General features: G+C 37.8%; 1 protein-coding gene across 1 annotated transcript in view; it reads right to left on the reverse strand.

The window, feature by feature from the left end:
* CEP192 (centrosomal protein 192) overlaps window positions 1-20,098 on the reverse strand; it is a 67,070-nt gene that overhangs the window by 40,206 nt on the left and 6,766 nt on the right. The window contains exons 6-19 of the mRNA XM_061357420.1: window positions 19,809-19,941; window positions 18,710-18,864; window positions 16,472-16,612; window positions 15,853-16,189; window positions 14,890-15,030; window positions 12,411-12,475; window positions 12,138-12,329; window positions 11,062-11,185; window positions 8,374-8,504; window positions 6,869-7,889; window positions 6,635-6,761; window positions 5,014-5,188; window positions 1,992-2,862; window positions 561-709 (exon numbers count right to left, since the gene is read on the reverse strand). Coding sequence (XP_061213404.1) covers window positions 561-709; window positions 1,992-2,862; window positions 5,014-5,188; window positions 6,635-6,761; window positions 6,869-7,889; window positions 8,374-8,504; window positions 11,062-11,185; window positions 12,138-12,329; window positions 12,411-12,475; window positions 14,890-15,030; window positions 15,853-16,189; window positions 16,472-16,612; window positions 18,710-18,864; window positions 19,809-19,941 — 3,762 coding nt within the window. The remainder of the gene's footprint in view (window positions 1-560; window positions 710-1,991; window positions 2,863-5,013; window positions 5,189-6,634; window positions 6,762-6,868; window positions 7,890-8,373; window positions 8,505-11,061; window positions 11,186-12,137; window positions 12,330-12,410; window positions 12,476-14,889; window positions 15,031-15,852; window positions 16,190-16,471; window positions 16,613-18,709; window positions 18,865-19,808; window positions 19,942-20,098) is intronic.

The raw sequence follows: 20,098 nt of genomic DNA on the forward strand, positions 1-20,098 counted from the left end.
TGTCCCACTGCCATTTCACTCACCTGTAGGTATTTTCTTTTAAGTTAAAGCTTTAGGTAAGTGAGCCTGAAAGGTAAGTCAGCTGGGGTTTCTTTCCAGCATCTAGTGAAAGATTAACCCTGGTATTATAGTACTTATTATAGTTGAAAATTAATTCATACATAAACCAATGATGTTTTTGAGAAAGAGCAGCACCAAAATAAACAAACAAACCAACTAAATTAACAAAGGCAATTCTACTTGGTGCTTTCTGCCAATAAAGATGGAAGGAAGAGGAATGGTGGAGGAGTAATGGGAAGGTCAGTGGATGGAGGTCATCAGTAAATCCTACTGCAGATTTCTCCAAGTTTCTGTTGTGAACATTCTAGTAGATAAATCTTCAAGCAGGAGAGACAGACTGCAAGTGACATCCACGTGTTATCAGCATTATTCTCAGACTAAAGCCAAAACAAAGCACTGTACCAGCTACTAGGAAGAAAATTAAGTCTATCCCAGCTGAAGCCAGGACAATGGTAAGATTATAGCATTATTCCTATGCTTTATTAAAAAATATCTCTTACCTTTTCCCCATTAACTGAAACACTGAGTATTCCAATGCTGACCTGCAACCACCGTTCAGTTGGATTATAAATGCTAAGAACCGTCTGCGATGCAATTCCCACACAACAGGCATTAGGGAACTTCAATTCTTCCGGTACTTTCACATGTCCTTTCAAAGAAAATATGCTTTTATTAGTTCCAAGTATTCAGAAGCAAATCAGCACTCAAGACCACCACCATGTCAAGTTTATAAACTCATTTAAGGAATGCTTCATTATGGCAAGGCAATGTTTGACTCCTACAGTTTTCATAAGAATGTTTTCCATAAGCCTGATACTCAGAATTTCAACCATTTCTAAATTGCATCTTACTTGGAGCTCTACTATTGTGACCAAAACCACTTCCAGAAATATCACATCCCATGCAGACACTAACCCACAAAGTGTGCATACATATATACATATACATATATACATACACACACACCCCTTATATAAAATTCTCAGTGTTCACAATTTAATCAGTACTAGTCCAACTCAGGGGAGCGTGAATATGAATATTATAACAACTCTTGAGCATTTACACTGACCAAAGAGGAAAATCTTTTTTTACCGGACTATAACTGTTGCCTAAAAAGGTGTTGAGGCATTTTTTGCTATAGAAAATACCAAGTACTTTTACAGTAAACATTTGCTAAAATGCGGTATTCAACAGTTATCACCAAAGAAAAATTCTGCTTTGAATATTTTACTAAATTTCTGGTTTTAATATTTCTGAAACAGTCAAAATAATTCTTTCAGATAAATTTGACATTTTGTCTGCAAGAATTAGGCAGAAAAAAAAAAAAAGATATCATAGGTTCAATGAAGTCTTTAAAACAAAACACTAATTTGCATTGCTTAGGTTAAGAGCTAATACAGAGAAACACCAGAAAGTACAGAAGGCACTTGGAAGCTAATCTTTCCCCTTCAGAACCAAAGAACATCTTAAGCCCCCCACTTTCCTCCTGTGTTTTGGCTTAACTGACCACTAACACCAAGTTATGCTGGAGACTGAAATGCCATCTACTTTCCAGATAAAATACAGCTGAATTTCTAGAGCATGACTTGTCTTGCCTAGCATGAGCTGTACCTAGGATCTCTCTTTTTCCTATAAAAGAGTTCCTTTAAATGAACACAAAACCACTGAATGCTGAAGAATGCTGAAATTCTTTCAATTATGAAAATTCGTTTCTAAGACCATTACAGGGACTATAAGAATAGACCCTGAATTAAAACATCATTAAATAAGGAAAATTAGTAATACTTTTTTTTAAATAACAAGGTTTGCATAAAGGATAACTGTGGTTACACTTGGTAGTCATTTTTTTATTTACTATAATATTACCATAATCACTATCTCCATTCTTGCCTACAGCTGTATTTTAAACACACCCTAAAAAACACACTTACCAGGTGACTTTGTCAACTCCCATTCACTGCTACCAGTTCCAAGAGGTTGTCCAGGACACGAGTTTAGATTTAAGATATCCTTGTTCCAGGAAGTAGGGTGTGGATTACAAAGTGAAGCTGTGCCAAGAGAGCCAGGACCAATATTTGGACCTAAAGGAATTCCTACTATAACTGGATTCTCAACATGTCCTGCTGTGATACCAGAACAAGGAAGCCCAGCTGGAAGGCCAAAACCTCCAGAGCTGCAACCATGAAACTGAGACAAAACTGTATTTCCAGTAGATGGTATATTTCCCAGGTGGTGTTGTGCAAATGGAGTTGCTGCAAGAGAATGTCCTGTAAGCAATGTGGGAACAGAAGACTGACTCCCAGAAGTAGTGACATGGGGTTTAAAGCTTGAAATTGGAACATGTTGCTCACCAGATGAGTTTTGACTGAGTGGCATGTAAGTGCTTAATCCAGGATATATGGGTAACGTATTCAAGGACGGTAATCCTTGTCTCTGTGCTCTGCCTGTTTGATGGGGCCACACTTCTTGTGCAAGTGGCTGAAAGACGCAGAGTTTACTTGGTAAAGCTGACTTAACATGGTCTAGCTCTTTATGATTTGCTGCTACATTTGAAGGAATAGATGCAAGCTGCTTTCCATTCCTGGGAAAACCCTCTTGGGACACTTCTTGACCCAGTACATCATCAAGTTTTCTCTGAAGACCTGCAATTTCATTTTCTTCTGATTTCTGGACAGTGCTAAGCAGTGCTTCTTTCCTATTTCTTTGATACACATGCTCTTCTAGATTTTCATTTGTCTGTTCCTGTGAAAGAGTTGGGCTTGCTCGAATTATTGTTGTGCTCAGTTCACCAGCATTTTCACCCTAGTAAACAAATATGCAGTATTAGGAAGATTAGAAAAGCAAATAGGTACATTAAAGATGACAGACCTTAATATCTGTACTGCCATCAAATATAATTAATCAAGTTTGTCAAGTCTTTTCTGAAGTTCTGCTTTTGTAACATCTGTGGCTCTTCACCTTGAAAAAGAAAACATGGAACTTCAACCTGTTTGCTCTGGTATACTGGGTCTGGCTGGGGTGGAGTTTATTTTCTTCACAGCAGGCCCTGTGGTGCTGTATTTCTAGATTTGTGAACAAAACAACATTGCTAACACACCAGTGGTTTAGCTATCACTGAGCAGTGCTTGCACAGTGTCCAGGCCTTCTCCATTTCTCACTCTGCCGCTTCACAGAGTAGGCTGGCAGTGGCAAGAGGTAAGGAGAGGACAGTCAGGACAGCTGACCAAAGAGAGAATCCATACCATGTAACACCCCCAGCAACAAAAGTAGCTGTTTGGATTGTTGTAGGAAAGTAAGCTACAAGTTACAATCCTTTAAAAAAGGCATTTAGGGCACAGTGCCTCACCAGCTCAAATCAACCAAACAAGAAATAACAAAAAAAAATCTGAAAATCATGCACCTTTGACATCCTGACCCTAGTGTTAAAAGGAGAGGGCACTACTGGTTAAATAGACTGTGCCACAGGAAGTATTCAGATCTGAACATAACACCAATATGAACAGTCTTATCTATAAGAAGCTTTAGGCAAGAGACATGAAAGTGGCTCTTAACAAGTACAAATGAGATTAAGATCTCTCAGACTCTCTCTCAGCATAAAAGATCACTAACCCAAAGGAATAAATTAATACTGTTGTGTTCTAAGTGAGACTTATCAAAGTACTCATAATACAAATGTAAAACTTCGGTAAAGTATTTGAGGATCTCCTTGTTGAACTATCCTAGGGAACAAAGACTACTCAAACAGTAACATATTTTCAAGACAGAGGGGCAAACTAGTATGCAGACAGTTATATGACTGCATCTAGAGTAATCCATTTGTATGAGATGACAGGAACCTAGAACCATATGCATTTCAAACATGAAACAGACCCAAGAGCTGATGCTACACCAGCAAAGACTACAAATACCCACTTAAATTGGTCCTTGGGTTCCTTCCTACTGGACTGCGATTACCACTGGAAACATCAGGATGAAAAAGGTAATTCCCTGTGCAACCAGACCTGGAACAAAATGGGCTATAGGCCAGACACAAGCTTCCCTCCTCCTGATGCTTTCAGCATGAAGGAACATTGCTACTGGTGCTTCCTTTAGACAGAAAGCTTCACTAAGCTTTCACTAACCACCAGTTCTGAGAAGCCTCACCCTGTGCAAATTAAAAAAACAATAATAAAAGAAGAGTAGATAGCATTTCTATTTTTAAATTCCATCCACATTTGCACACAGTTTGGAAGGGGGTGAGGCATAACAGAAAGATTCCAGATTCCAAAGGACCCATGGATTTAGAAAAAAGAATGCCAATTATCTTAATCAGCATAATATTGCAAGTCTGAACAAAAGTTTTGCTCTCAAAATTCACTCTTTGCTAAAGCAGTAAGAACTGTCAGAATGACTGTCGGAGGTAGGAAATGACAGCTCCAGTCCTGAAAAAATAAGTTAAAGCCAAAACACACATTTATAAACATTTCTCATGACAAAAAAAGCAGGAAAAGTATTCTCCTAATAGGTGAACCTGAGCAGAAATTGAGCCTCAGGAGTAATGAAAGCAGATACAGATCCTGCAAACTACTACTGGAATACCATACTGCAGTCCAGAAACAGAATGACTTACCAAGAAATAGAGTTAAAAACGAAAGGGCAAAAATACACCAAGTCTAACTTTCTTCACAAGTAGTTCTTTGAATGTTTTACTATGTTTCTATTCATTAGAGTTTGTGCATTTAAAACAAGCTATTTCAGAATTTACATTTCTAAAATAGATAGAAGCGGGGGAAAATCAGAATACCTTCTCCATATGCACAGCATGTCCTTAACTGTTATGAACCCTTACAGCTTTTCTAATTTTGAACTATTTTGACCATTTAAGGGTTTGGTTCAGGGGTGAGAGGGAACTGTTGTCTTGTTTGTTTTAAAGTAGGGGAATTAATATGTATTTACAGTTCAAGATTTTTTTACCCAATATGTCTCCGGATTATGTATTACAGCTGTGTTCTTAAGGGTGCTGTCAGATGCAGAGACATAGGTTAATCTGCTCATGCTAGGACTCGAGTAAAACGACTGAGGTAGTAGTGCACTTTCTTTGCAAGAAGATTCCTGATAACATGGCTGGCTAATAAAGTCAGTTTCAGACCTGAAAAACAGATACAAAGTATGTCAGTATTAGAATGTATCTCTAACACTACCCCCAAGAAAACCAGTGCTACACCTTTACAAAGTATGTCAGTATTAGAATGTATCTCTAACACTACCCCCAAGAAAACCAGTGCTACACGTTAGCCATACTATTCTATAACTTCCTTAGCCATTCTGTTTAGTACAGTCAGTACAAACAAGATATCAGCTCTCAATTAACCTTTACAAATTCTCACTTTGATGTACATAACCTCATTTTCATTTGACATAAATCCATAAGGCAAAGCACCAGAATTCCACAGCTCTACTCAGATGCTGAGGTCACAGAAGCAACACAACTTATTAAAAAGGTGAATCAATATATCTAACTGGATGGAAGATTGTCAAATGAAATCATCCAATATCCCAGGCACCACACATTATTATTTCCTATTTACTGCTGAGATTCTCTTCATTTCACACATCTGAAAACACAGGATCTCTCACCCCTTTGTCAAACAATAAACAGTGACATGAAAACAAAGTCACTGACAATTTTTAACTGGAAATCCTAATGCCTATATAATATGCTTGCAAAAATACACATACTTCTGCACACATAAACTTTTGAGAAATGCCAGACAGCCTATAATTCTAAGAGCATGCACAACACTAACCACAGCTAAATATCAAACAGTGAACTTAAGGCAAAGAAATCATTGCCTCCTCTTCTTAGAGGAATGTATTTAGTCACTGATTACTGGCCATCTTTATATGTTTACAACTACATAATCAACTTAGCTGTAATCTTATCATTTATATAATACTTATGGGAGCTCATTTAAGTAATATTGCCCTTTCAGTCACTAAGAAAGCCTTAGATCTTAGGCATAAGTGGCCATTTTAAAACATGAACTGGTCAAAAGCCATACAAATATTTCTACCCATCCTCTCTCACAACAAGCAGAGAAATAGAGTGAAATAGTTGTAACCTTAAAAAGCACATCTTAATTGATCTATACAGCATCAAGCTGTATTAACAGCATAACTCCCAACTAAATAGCTTTATTTGTAAAAGATAAATTACACTAGAACAACAGTTAATAAGTATGGAATTTTATAGCTCTATCAACACAAAGGTTTAAGTATCCAATGTATCTCAGAGGCTGAGTATTTTGTATTCTTGCAATACTGGATAATCTTGAGCAGAAGCATCAATGTACCCATACAGCATCTGTGCCTCATCAGGCCAGTGAGGAAAATAAAAAGTTAACAATTGCTTAAGACTGCTTCCCCATACACATAATAGAAGCAAACAGAAACCTCAGTCTAAAGAATGAAACCTTAGCCTAATAAAGATCTTCTATAAACTGAGATCAAGGACAACATTCAAACTAAAAGCTGATCCCTCAAAAATCCTTATGAAGCATTAATAAATTCTCATAACCTGGACCAAGGAATTTACCCTGAAAATGCTGTTCCCGACGTCTCACTAGGAGAAGAGTGAATGAGTGGTGAAGTAGAAGGTCTGAAGGTACACTGCTCATCCTCCAGAGACCGCAGGTCACATTCACTTACAACAGGTTTATGTTCTGGTAAATAAACAGAATTTAATAACGGTGTTTATTGAAGCACAGGGAACAAGTCTACTATCAAGAAAAGCCTTAACATCTGGTTACATTTACAAAGGTTTACTTACCAGTAGTATTCTGAGAAGTTGGGGAGACCTCAAAAGTTACATGTTTAGCATTCCCATTGCAAGCAATACTGGCATCTTTGTTTCTCTTCTCTATTTTTGCATCTTGCTTCTTTTCATCGCTGTTCAGTCTCTGTGTAGGCATTGCTTTTGTAGGACTTACTGAGACACATTTTCTAGATGACTTGGCATGTTTTAAGTTGCTGAGTGACGAAGTGTTTCCTGCACTTCTCTCCTCCAAATCATTACATGACTCAGGAGCAGCATTTGTTCCTTGATCTACTGTTTCTGTGTCTTCCCTGATACAACACCTGCTACTGAGATTGTCGGTCTGGTAAGGAAATGGACTTCTCTGTGCCACCTCCATCTCTGCTGCTGAAGGAATTCCACATACCTGTACTTCATTTCCAGTAGGTAAGGTTTGGGTATTGAGCCTATCTGATCCAAGACCAGTATTCAGCGACTGTAAGTGTTTACTGTTTGCTAAATCTGATGATTTGTCTGAACACTTAGCCCTGTTTGCAGTCACATCCTCATGGTTGGGAACACCAGACAGACTAGAGAAATTCCGAGTATCATTTCCTTCATTAAAATAATCCAGAAACCGCTTCTCTATTTCTTGCTGCTTGCTATGATTATTTATGAAGTCTTCTGAAAGAATATCATTATTTTTATCTTTACCCAATAAGAACGTATCAGATGCGTCATGTTTTAGAACACTCTCGCACTCACTTTCATGTCCAATCTCATCTGTTTTTTTGAGGTATTTTTCCATATCAAATGCACTATCATCCACATGGCTGGATAATGTCTGATTAGCAGGAAGTACTTTCTCTTTAACAATTCCAGTAACAAAACATGCTCTTTTATTTTTATTGGAGAGTGCCATCATCATAGCAGCTAACTGGGAAGGATCAGCACTGGAGGAAGCATTTGCAATAGCAGATGCAATCGTGCTAATACTTAGAAAGGAGTCAGAATGATTAGATTGGCTGTCTTCAAACTTGTCTTTCTGAATTCCATCCTACAACAAACCAAATGAGTTAAACACCAAATTAAGAGATTTTTTAGTATTTTGTTTATTTTAATTATTTTGCATTTTGGTATATGGTACTATAGTAACATTTCTAGGTGCCACATTTTTAATTGCCTGTTAAAAAGAAACACTGCAATAGGCATAATTCTCATTGTTGTGATTTTTTAAGTCTACTTCACAAATTTATTTGGTTTCTGTTAAAGATCAAACAAAGACTGATTGCTCAGAAGCCTTAGTTCCTGTAAAACTTTTCAAATCCTAAAGTGTAGTAAAATCCCATCAGAACAAACAGCAGACAATTTATTATGACCAAATACACAGTATCTTCCCAGAGAACCTGATCAATATAAAAAGCAGTGGGCTGATACGGAAGTCCAAATTTATCTACATTCAAAGAAACAATAATAACTGAAGTTATTCAGATTTTTTTTCAAGCTGATAGTTGCACTTCACAGAAAAATACTAGAAATACCTTTGTTCTGGTTTTGGTAGCAGCTTCTGTAGTGATGCTTGTACGTATTTCAGCTGCAGTATCCATTCTATCCCATGCACCCTCACAGCTGGTAGAATTCTCATGTTCTTTTGTTTGTGCTTCTAAGTCACCTAAGAACAAAGAAAAAGACAGGAAATTAATTTACCGTAAGGAAATTGTCTAAACATCTACATTCTTGGGATATACACACTCCCTTTTTTTTTTTCTTTTTTGTAGAAAAGAAAGAGTTGCTGTAAGGCACAAATAGAAACGCATCAATTGTTTCCTGTACAGTAAAAAGTTTACGTTCAAGTCACAAAATTAACAGCATTATGAATACCATGCTCACACTCTTCAAATTTTATTTTCAGGCAGTTTATCATATTAGCATAAGCTAAACACTTTCATAAAATGATGTTTACAACATAATATAAGCATAGACCAAACTCCAGTAGTCAACTACAACAGTTAAATCTGAGTAAAGCCAACATCCTTATGCTAGAGACAGTGTTTTGACTGAGATAGCAATGGACTGGTGATTTTGAAGGATTATGTTTAGGACAAATAGCAAACCATAAACAATCTTCCTGATCAGGAGATCAAACTCCAACTAGAGGGTATTGCTTACATGAGATCTGGAGGCTACCATTTTGACAAATGAGTTCCTCTTGAGAGAAAACATCCAGACTCCCTAGAACACTAAAACCAACTTTTAAAGATCCTCTGACGGTTGAGAAGTAAGTATGAAACAAAGAACATTTTTAATTTGGATTTGGTTTGGGAGGGTGGGAAGAAGTTGTTTGGGTTTGTTTCTTTCTTCCTCCCCAACCCCCCGTTTACTTTTGGTCTTACGGCAAATATTTGGGGTTTGGACATATTTTGTATTTGAAGTAACACCCTTATCAAGTTGTTGATCTCACAGCTTCCTCTCCACCTGCTGCTCCTTAAGAAGGAATTCTATACTGGCATTCCTGATAAAGAATATTATTGTCAGTACTACTTAAAAATCAGATGGCAGTAACTATTAATATTTTAGCCACAAAGTGACCCAAATACCTACCTTCTCTAGCATTTATACAAAATACTAAAGAGCACATTAGGATATTTTTCTATTATCCTGGCCTGCATCAAAAGGAGCGTGACCAGCAGGTTGAAGGTGATCCTGCCCCTTTATTCTACTCTCGTGAGACCTCACTTGGAGTCTTGTGTACAGTTCTGGTGTCCTCAACATAAAAAGGACATGGATCTGTTGGAACAAGTCCAGAGGAGGGCCACAAGGATGATCGGGGACTGGAGCACCTCCCATATGAGGATTGGCTGAGAAAGAAGTCTGCATGGAGACCTCATAGCAGCCTTCCAGTATCTGAAGGGGGCCTATAGGGATGCTGAGGAGGGACTCTTCATTAGGGACTGTAGCAACAGGACAAGGGGTAATGGGTTAAAACTTAAACAGGGGAAGTTTAGATTGGATATAAGGACGAAATTCTTCCCTGTTAGGGTGGTGAGGCACTGGAATAGGTTGTCCAGGGAGGCTGTGAATGCTTCATCCCTGGCAGTGTTCAAGGCCAGGTTGGATGAGGCCTTGGGTGATATGGTTTAGTGTGAGGTGTCCCTGCCCACGGCAGGGGGGTTGGAGCTTGATGATCTTAAGGTCCTTTCCAACCCTAACTATTCTATGATTCTGTTCTATTCTATGATTATTCAAAGCAACAATTATAACTATGATATAACCAAACAGAGGTCATGAACTCAATGAACTCCTGGTATTCTTTGACAAAAGTCTAGATTGCTGTATAGTGAACTTAAGTACACTAACATTTTATTAAAATAATAAAGAAACCCTTTACAATATTTGCAAGGTCTCAGCATTAGGAAGATTATAGCTGTAAAGCTGTTTCAAAGTGGGCTCTATAAAAGCCTGGTGGAAATTTTCACTAATGCAAAAATGTATTTAAGCCACTGCATTGTCTGTACAAGCAGGTTCACAAAGACTAATATTGCCACAGATTTATCAAAAGCAGTAGAGATGCTTTAAAATGCACCCACCCTTTCTAAACATAACATCCTACATTGATAGGCATATATATACACCAAAATACATGTTGTGATCTCTGCATATATAATTTTGGGGCAATCTCCTAAATCATTACTTTAAAACAAGCAGATATCATGATAATGTAACTTTTTATTGTTCTTTAAAGATGGCAGAATAAAAAGTAAACTATGCTTATGCACACATTGTCAGCTCAGTTACAACCCGAACTGCTTTTCTTCTTTCCCTATACCCTTTATATCTATATGAACAAACAAACCAATTTTCTGGGTGGTTGGTTTGTTTGGGTTTTGGGATTGTGTGGGGTTTTTTTGGTGGTGGTGGTTGAGTTTTCAACAGAACAACTCTGAACAGACTTCAAATTGCTACAAGACATACTGGCAGTTATCCAGTGTCTGGAAATACTGAAATATCCTAGATAATTCAGGGTAGTACTTGAAACTTGTTTAGGTTCTGTGTTTTTCAGGGGGAAGAGGTGGGGGAGGTGCTCACAGTAAAAAAAGATATTTGGCAAATGAAAACTAGAGTTTTTCTATCGCAGATTAGTCTTCATAGTCTTTAATAGCTATATACAGGTAATTCTTAACTATTGTTATGACCAAAGTCTAGGGTTGACTGTTCTGGTCATCAGTTACCTTGAAACACCTCAGACAATTGTGAAATCTCTTGGCCGAAGTCATCTCCTGATGAATCAGACTGCCTTAGCAACGCAACAGGCTGCCTTTTCTTCGGAGATGTAATGTAGTAACCAAAAGATGGCTATGGAAAAAGAAAAAAAAAATCCAGGAATACAACATGAGTAAATTTAACCATTAATAAACAGGCTCACTGGGCTTCCAAAGCAGTTTTAGCCACAGTGCCTCAGCAGCTGGAGCTTGGCTATCATACCACTAAAAAATAACATGTGCCTCTTAGCACTGGCAATGCCTAATCCAAATACATACACTTCCAATATATACATTAACTTATTTATGCCAGTTAGACAAAAGAAAGTAAATATGCTCTCATTGTGTCTGCCTGTAGGCGTGCTCTGCCACTCTGCCTCTGAATGTGCCAGAATAGAACATACCAACTCTACCAATTCACCAGGACACAACAGAATTACACATGCATGTTTGACTTCTTCCTCCCATTGTACACACTTCCGCACTTTTTTTTGTGGGTCTACAACACAGGTGAGATACTGTCTACCAACAGCAGAAAAGAGATACGTATCAGACAGAGGCAAGAAGCATATAGAAGTATGTCGGTAAGTTAAGAGTTATCTCAATATTTTTACTGAAGTTGGGTGTTTGTCTAACTAGCACATCAACTATCGATAGTCATTCAAAGATACCCTCACTGTTTAAATACCCCTGTCTGAGCAGCATTTCGTACAACTATTACGTGGATCATTTGCCTGGACCTCTAGTGTGCACCCTGTATGTGGTATACTTTCTCTCTAACCCTGGTCAACTGGTAAAGATCAAGATTCACTGATAACACCAGCCAGCCTTCACATCAGAAATTCCAAATGGGAAAGAAAAGCCGACCCAGACCTGTCACACATAGAGAATTTCCTTTGCAAGTGAACTCAGAAAAGTATTTCTCAGAAAGAATTAATTACAACATATTAATAAAGAAACCCCAAACCAAAGTAGTGCTTTGTTGCTGTTTTTGCAGTTGTTGCATTATTTGTCTTTGCATTGTGCCTTAATATTAAGATACATACCCGTTTTACATCACTGCCTCCACCAAGACAACCAAGAGCTTCAGATCTCTGACCAAAGAACTCCCCCAAAGACAACCGTAAATAACTGGCATCTTTATCAGGATCAGAGTTTCTCAGCAGAATACAGCTATTGGCCGATTTCCACGAAGTATCTGCTAATTCAGATGCATTTAGAATGTCTACTTTTCCTCCCTGCAGACAAAGGGAATTCAGAAGTTGTAATTTACAAATAAATTAGAGAACTACTCTGTTTACACTGAGACCATAACTTACCTGCACAAGTTTGTGTGCTTTCTCAAATTCTTCTTGGTCTTGTGCAATCATAGCAGCTGCTTCAGCTTAAAGCCAAAGAACATGTATTAAAATAAGGCATAAGTTATTACGTGCTGTCATTATTATTTTGCATCATTAAACTATACTTTGAGGGACAGACATTGCAATACCTAATTCTATGTCTGAGACTGTTTAGGACACAAAAGGAGTTATTCCATCCAGTTATGGTTAAACATGTTCATATTAAATTAGGCTTTAAAAAGTACTCCCTGGATCTTTAGGAGCCAAAGTAAAATCATTTAGCTAACTAACTTAGTGGTAAATAAAGAAAGTATCCTACAGCCTTCCAAACCAAACTACAGCCTTTCATAAATTATGCTACATCTACAAGCTACAATTGAGCAACATACGGTTACTTCCAAAGAAACTTTTAATACATTTGATTTTTGAATTTTCATCAAGATGGTGAACTGAAGCAAAAGAAACAGACTGGTTTGTATCAGTTCATGAAATACCTCTGCAAATTAACAGGGCAAATAAATCAATACTACTTTTAAATTCAAATGTTTGCATTATTTTCACAATTATCATTTACAGAACAACGAACACTTCAAAATATCTTTGCCAAAATTATGTGAAAAAGCAATCAAGAGATACTGCTCTACCACCTTATTTCAGTGTTAATGTCTCATTAAGCACATAAAAACTGATAAAATATGTGGCCTTATACACACAGCATCCCCAGTCATAGAGGGCATAGGACAAATGGAGGAATACGTCAAGAATGGACAATAATATGGCTGTTGTCCTGAAAATTACTTATGGGAAGTAGCAATGCATACTCTGAGGAAAGACACAAAGTTGGAATACAACTTTAACAAGCAATCCAACTGCATTTCCTAAAGTAAACCCAGCACTATCAGTAACAGACTGGTAAATACAGTTTAACTCCAAAGTCAGTATCAGCTCTTACTTAAACGTCTTTGTAAGCCATACAGATCTCTGAAGACTTCCTGAAGCACCAAACCATCAAGTGAGCAATCCTGCACTATTCTGTACAAGAATACACTGCACACAGTTTGCTGACAGAGATAGATATGTCATAAACGAGACTTAGAAGCACCAGATGTAACATTTCCTTTCTGTCCCTACAAATAAAATCTCTCAGCTGTCAAGCATCACACTTGAGCATTGCAGACAGACAGGCAAACTAGCAGCCAGAAAAATGCTAACCATACTGAGTCTGAAAGTCTGAAAGTCTTCTACCATATAAAGGGGTAAGTCAAATAGCTCAAAAGCAGAACTGCTTTTAAAATCCATCATGCTGGAACAAGCCAAGAAGCCTTAGAAAAATTTACAACAGTCAAATATTCTAACTACTTAACAACCCTCAGGTTAATCCTGAGATGCTGGAAAGCATCTGAAATATCCTGGCTTTTGAAAAATAATGGAGGAACTCTGCTTTACTGCCATGGTAGATAGGGAAGTTCCTACCAAACTGGATCACATTTGCTTGTTCCAGCAGAAAACCACTACAGTGTTGAAAGACATTTCAACCAATCAGCCCTGGATGATTAATCATTCAAAATAAACAACTCTACACAGCAACATATACAGCATTCTCATTGAAAGAAAGAAAAACCTTGAGTGGACTGTGGATGTCTTTAGAATACATTAGCCCATTCATATCTATGTAAACTTGAGAAATTATTAGAATCTAAAAGAAATACTTTTGCTTGAATCTGATATTTTGCTGGTAAGGAATTCATCTGTCTACAGATGAATACGCACATATTATCCAAGCCCTATGACAAGCATAAACTCACTAAGATCAGTCTGAGATAACGTAAGGAAAACGCACAGCTTTTAAGTAAACAGAGGTTCAAAAAGACCTGGAATTAGTTAAAAGCTGCGTCCCATAAAGCCTTTTAATAAGCTCCGACATTTTTCAGTATCATTTTTTCAGCATCAAAACATTCCCAAGGGCTTCTCAAAAAAACACCAGCTAGTGAATTCAGCAGCTCGTGAATTCAGCAGCTCTTTGCACATTCTAGTTGATTTTGTAGTAATTTCTTCTTTACAATTATTTCCTGTCTTGTAAGCATCATGGAAGACAGAATATGATTGCTGTTTTCTCTTCTTGAAAGGGTAATAATGATTAAAGTCCAAAGGAAAAATTGTGGAAATGACAACTACAGGATTTACTTTTGCTCATATAATAGGGACCAGTGACATATATTAGAATGCTTTCTGAAACAGAACAAAACAGGAACATGGGAAGAGTAGGAAACTTGGAAAGAAGGTATAACTTCTAATAGTGATATCATTATCAACATCAGCTTTCAAATAATTTGTTGTATCTAAAGCCTGGAGGCTTTGCAACACCAAATACTGATTTGTAGAAGTAAAAAAAGAAAAAAGTTTGCTTAACACTATTACAGGTAACAACAGCTAACTAAAGAGGAAAAAGATTACATACATCCAGTAATGAACTCCTCATTTACTTTATCATCTTCAGACAGATTTAAATCTTGTTCTTCATCAAATGAAGTGTAATATGCAAGATCAGTCACCCATCTGCCTTCTTCATTTTGATAGACAATGCTGTGTGGTACATCATCTGAAAGATACAGCAAATGCCACACTGTTAATTGAAATTAAAAGGAATATGGCAAAGTCTTGAAGTTTTTAAGATTAAGGCATTCACTTGCCAGAAGTCAGCAACAAGTTAAAAAAAAAAAAAAAAACAACAAAAAAAACCCCAAACCAATATAGCTAAAGTTGCTGCAACTACAAATTTAAACTACTTTGATCATAGAATCATAGAATAGTTAGGGTTGGAAAGGACCTTAAGATCATCAAGTTCCAACCCCCCTGCCATGGGCAGGGACACCTCACACTAAACCATACCACCCAAGGCCTCGTCCAACCTGGCCTTGAAGACTGCCAGGAATGGAGCATTCACAACTTCCCTGGGCAACCTATTCCAGTGCCTCACCACCCTAACAGGAAAGAATTTCCTCCTTATATCCAATCTAAACTTCCCCTGTTTAAGTTTTAATCCATTACCCCTTGTCCTATCACTACAGTCCCCAGTGAAGAGTCCCTCCCCAGCATCCCTATAGGCTCCCTTCAGATACTGGAAGGCTGCTATGAGGTCTCCATGCAGCCTTCTCTTCTCCAGGCTGAACAGCCCCAACTTTCTCAGCCGATCTTCATATTCAAATCTCAGCCTTCTTCATATTCAAATAAATAACAACAATTAAGTGCAATATACAACAGTCAGAATTTTTTAAATAAAAACAAGTCAGCCTTTTTCATGCTGCATTGGTTTTTACTACCATCTTGCACAACTAAAGCAAAATGCCTAACTTATTACTTTATTTCTTTTTCTCTGCAATGGAGTCTGGTCACAATCATACAGATATCTAAAACAACCAACCTTTGTCTGCTGTAGCTAAACTTATGTTCTCACAGCTGTCTGCAGTTGGAGACAGGTAAGTATCAAGAAGACTGACTTCACATTCAGTGGCATCTGTCTGAGCTGCTTTTGCATTAAGAACTTCAGGAGTGGTGTGGTGCCCCAAAAATCCTCCTGATGCGTGTAGTACTTCGGCATCAGAAGCAGCAGTCTGACACTGAGAGGACTGTATTTCTTGCTTTGGAAGAACATCTGAGACATCAGCTTTATGACTGTCCTTGCACTGAAGATAAAGTGAATCTAATTGCAACTCAGCAGCAGCACAGGGTTCCAGCACATGTCCAGGAGCCATGGAATTCTTAGAAAACAATGATAATTTGAAAAGTGTCAGAAGTGCAGTTGTTAACTGTTTGTGCTAACAGTTGTAGGTACAAATTAGCCCAAATTAACTATGTTTGAAAAATATTTCTAAAAAAATATATATATCTAAACTATACATATATAAAACCATAGTGGTATTTTTACTTTTAAGAAAGGTTGGGTTGTTAGTTCAACCTCTAACATGTTCTCAAACACAATGCCATCTTCTACAGTCTGTCTGTGACAAACAGAAATTCAAATGACAATTTCCATCACATACCGGTTGCCGTACTGCTCTGGGCAGCATTTCTCTTTGCACAGGACATCCAGTTATCCCTTGATTTTGTGCATCTTCATCACTAGCATTTCCAGAGTCTACTCCTGTCACAGGCTGGTAAGTGTGAGGAACCTGAAAGTTCTCCTTTAAGTTACATGAGAACAAATATAAGGAAAAAAATTACAACTGTTTTTACAGTGTTAAAAAAAAATCTCTAGTAAAGAGATTATTATTATTTGTTTGCTCATGTGCCACTGCCAGAGGCATCTCTAGCTGCTAGCACCACCAAGGACAATATTTCCCGGCTATGCCAATCCATGCATGCATCTGCCTCAAAGAGCATACACAGCAAGAAGGTGAAGATCTCTTGTTACTCCTATCACATCCTTTCATTCCTTTTAACAAGAGCACCATGCTACCCCTCCTCCTCTTCTACTTGACTCCAAATCCTACTCGTAACCTGTTATACCTACCCCACTGCCATAGACACAATGGCCATGAAGTGCAGACATCTTACACAAATAGAGAAGACCTGAGATCAGAGAGCAGAGCTGTGTTATTCTCACTTTTCAACAGCCACCTATCCATTTCTTCACATACAGCCACAGATCAGCAATCAGACTACTTCTACAGGGTTAACATACCACTTCCCACAGCTTGGAAACTCTGATATCAGTTGGGAAATTCTGGAAATTTCAAAAGCTACAGTTGATTTAACCATACAAGTCAATCACACTTCCCCGTTCTGGTCAAGCTCACACAGTGACAAATTATTTGAGCAAATTACTTACTCTCCTGGAAAAAAGAATCTCTGCGATGCTATATGCTCAATGAAACCTTGGACCTTGCTATGCAAGGTAATAAACCAGTGATTAAAAGGATTGTATAAACTAGTTGTATGACGGAAAAGAAGTGCCAGCATGTAACATTAATAGTTACAAAAACAAAAAGTGAAAGAGAATCAGAGTTAAAACTGTACTTCTAATAACAAATAGCAACAAGTTAAACTACTGAAAGTAGTTTTGTCACAGAACCATCAGACTAAAATGAAGCAATTCCTACACAGACAATAGACCCATCCCCTGGATATTACAAGTTACAAATGAGACCCAAAGACAGCCTTAGTTTCAGTTTAGCTGATCAGCTTACTGGGGCTGGACAGGACAGGATAAAGCAAGCATTTTATGGGTATTACCTTTATTCCGTGGAGATTTATCTTTCACCAAAAATTCTTTGCACTCAGAAGCTGGTAACCAAAATTAAAATCATACCATCACAAAACAATGGTAGCTGTAGAGACTTCTGATTAGTTACTAATTAGATAATTTCCCTCAGTGGACTTGAGAGGATCCCAAATGCTTATCTACAAACATTTTACCATCTCTCACGTTAAAAAACACTACTCAGAGGAAGCTTAGATGGAAAGCAAGGTGTGTAAGAAACATTTATGCTTTAAAGCATTTGAGAGAACACCTCAGAGGTACACTAAACTCAGACCAGCTTGATCAATCCAAAACTCCAAAAGCAATTTTTACTTTTATAATAAGGATCATGAAATGCAGTATTAAGTAGTCCAGCAGAAAAAGTCCATCTTAAGGAAATACTCCTAATGCTTTCTCTGAGGTCAAGTCTCCATCATCCCAGAGAAGGGACAGAAATCCTCTCTGTGGGCTTAGGATTTTTTTCTCTCTTTGCAAGATCACATAACAGAATTGACTGCACACAGACCTCTTAACAGAGATGCTTAACAGAAGAAGGAAGAAAGCTATGCACAGGACAGAGAGAAGTGCAAGGAGCAAGGTTAGACAGGGGTGGGAAACCTTTGAATAAAGAAGACCCCATAACAGGCAACTTGCAGGCTTTGCTGCAAACCTTCCTAACCAATGCCTCTTAGGACAGCCAGCTCCTTGCCTGATTCCACCTTATCTCATAAACAGCAAGACCTTCTGTAACAAGCAGTGAATCAGCTGCTAGAACTGCACTACAAGGAAGAGAAAAATACAAAAATAACTCCCTAACTTCTTTCATTTTTCTTTTTTTCCCCTGCCTAGGAAAAACCTTCCAAGTGAACAGAGGAAGTCAGCAGCTCACTCACACAGCTCTGTTTATGGTTAAGAGATGTATTTGCTAACTTCAAAATAAAAAAATAATCCTTTGCTGTATATGTTACCCGTTGGACAGTATTTGGGTTTGTCAATTGCCATTGCACATGCTGAGCTTTGAACTTTACTTTAAACCTACTTGAAGTAAGCCATTTTCAGAAAGCTTCAGCGCTGTACAGCATTCTGAGAGTTTCTGTATGTCAGTGCCTCCTCTTGCCACTTCTGGTTGCATCAGCTGCTCAAAGTAGGCTTCTAGTTGGTTATCAAAGAACTCTTCATCATCAATATCATCATCTATGGGAAGAGAAGAAAATATCCTGTTCACCTTTCACAGACATTTAATATCACCTGACATACTTTCATAGCAACTCCATAATGTTTAATACACTAAGTCTCTCAACACACTCATACACTCAAAGTAGAATTATCATGGTTTTCAGGTAAAAATAATCAGGTCACAGAAGTATGTAATTGTCTTACCCCATAACTAGTGATATACAGCAAAACAAGATGACCATATGCTAGCATTTTAACTCCCATTAACTCTACTTGAATGCAGGGCTGCTTGATCTGAAGAGAGCAGTAAACCTATTTATCACTCTGCCTGCCTCATTCTTGGTGCATCTGAGAACATACTCTGTCATCCTTCAGGTTATGTGCAAAGTCAAGTGTATTAATAAAGAGCAGCATGTTTGTCCTTCAGCAGCAGCCACTGGAAGGGCAGAGAAACTTCGAAACTCTTTTTTACTACACAAAACTCAAGTTCTCACTTTTGTCCCTGAGCATAAACTAGACTTTCAACTTGGGTTTCACCTGCATGTGTGGCATCTAGAGAGCTGAACTGAAGCTCATGTAAAGGTTAATTCTAACTGCATGTACATGTCTTTCACCACAGTCTATTAATCTGAACTGAAACTGTAGCTCGGGTTACCACTTTAGGGAACAAATGCCCACATTTTTACCTGTGTTTTTGATTCACAGTAACAGGATGGATGTTTATTTTAGATTGAACTTCCAAATGTGATCTTCTCTGACAAATCACATACTCACCTACTTCTATTACAATTTTAAAACAGCTAGTTTCCCAGTGAACAGTTTGAATAGTCCTAATACTAATTTCTGTTCAAGCATAATCCTGTATTAAATATTTCAGTAACACAAAACCTTTCTTCTCCAGTATGCAATAACATAAAGCCAAAACTCTAGACTCAGCTACCCAGAGCTATAAACACACTTACCAGTGGAATCTTCTTCTGAGCTTCCAAAAGAGGTGAGTTTCTCATTTTCCAAAAAACTTGAAAGGCTATTGCTAAGGTGATCACTTGAGATTCCACCCTCTACCAGTTTTTCAGATGGTTCAGACGGATCAACCTGTGAAAAGCATCCATACAGAAATGTTTCTATGAGTTACTAGCTACCGTATAAATTCAGTTAATAACAATTAACTCATCCCAGCAAACATTCTAGTTCCAATGGACTTTTGCCTATTACCTTCCAGAATGGGAACAGCAAGAAATACAGGGATCAT

The sequence above is a fragment of the Neopsephotus bourkii genome, unplaced genomic scaffold, assembly GCF_033783945.1.
Source record: "Neopsephotus bourkii isolate Nb327-2 ecotype Australia unplaced genomic scaffold, CSIRO-AGI_Nbou_v1 NB_894, whole genome shotgun sequence".
NCBI lineage: Eukaryota > Metazoa > Chordata > Aves > Psittaciformes > Psittacidae > Neopsephotus > Neopsephotus bourkii.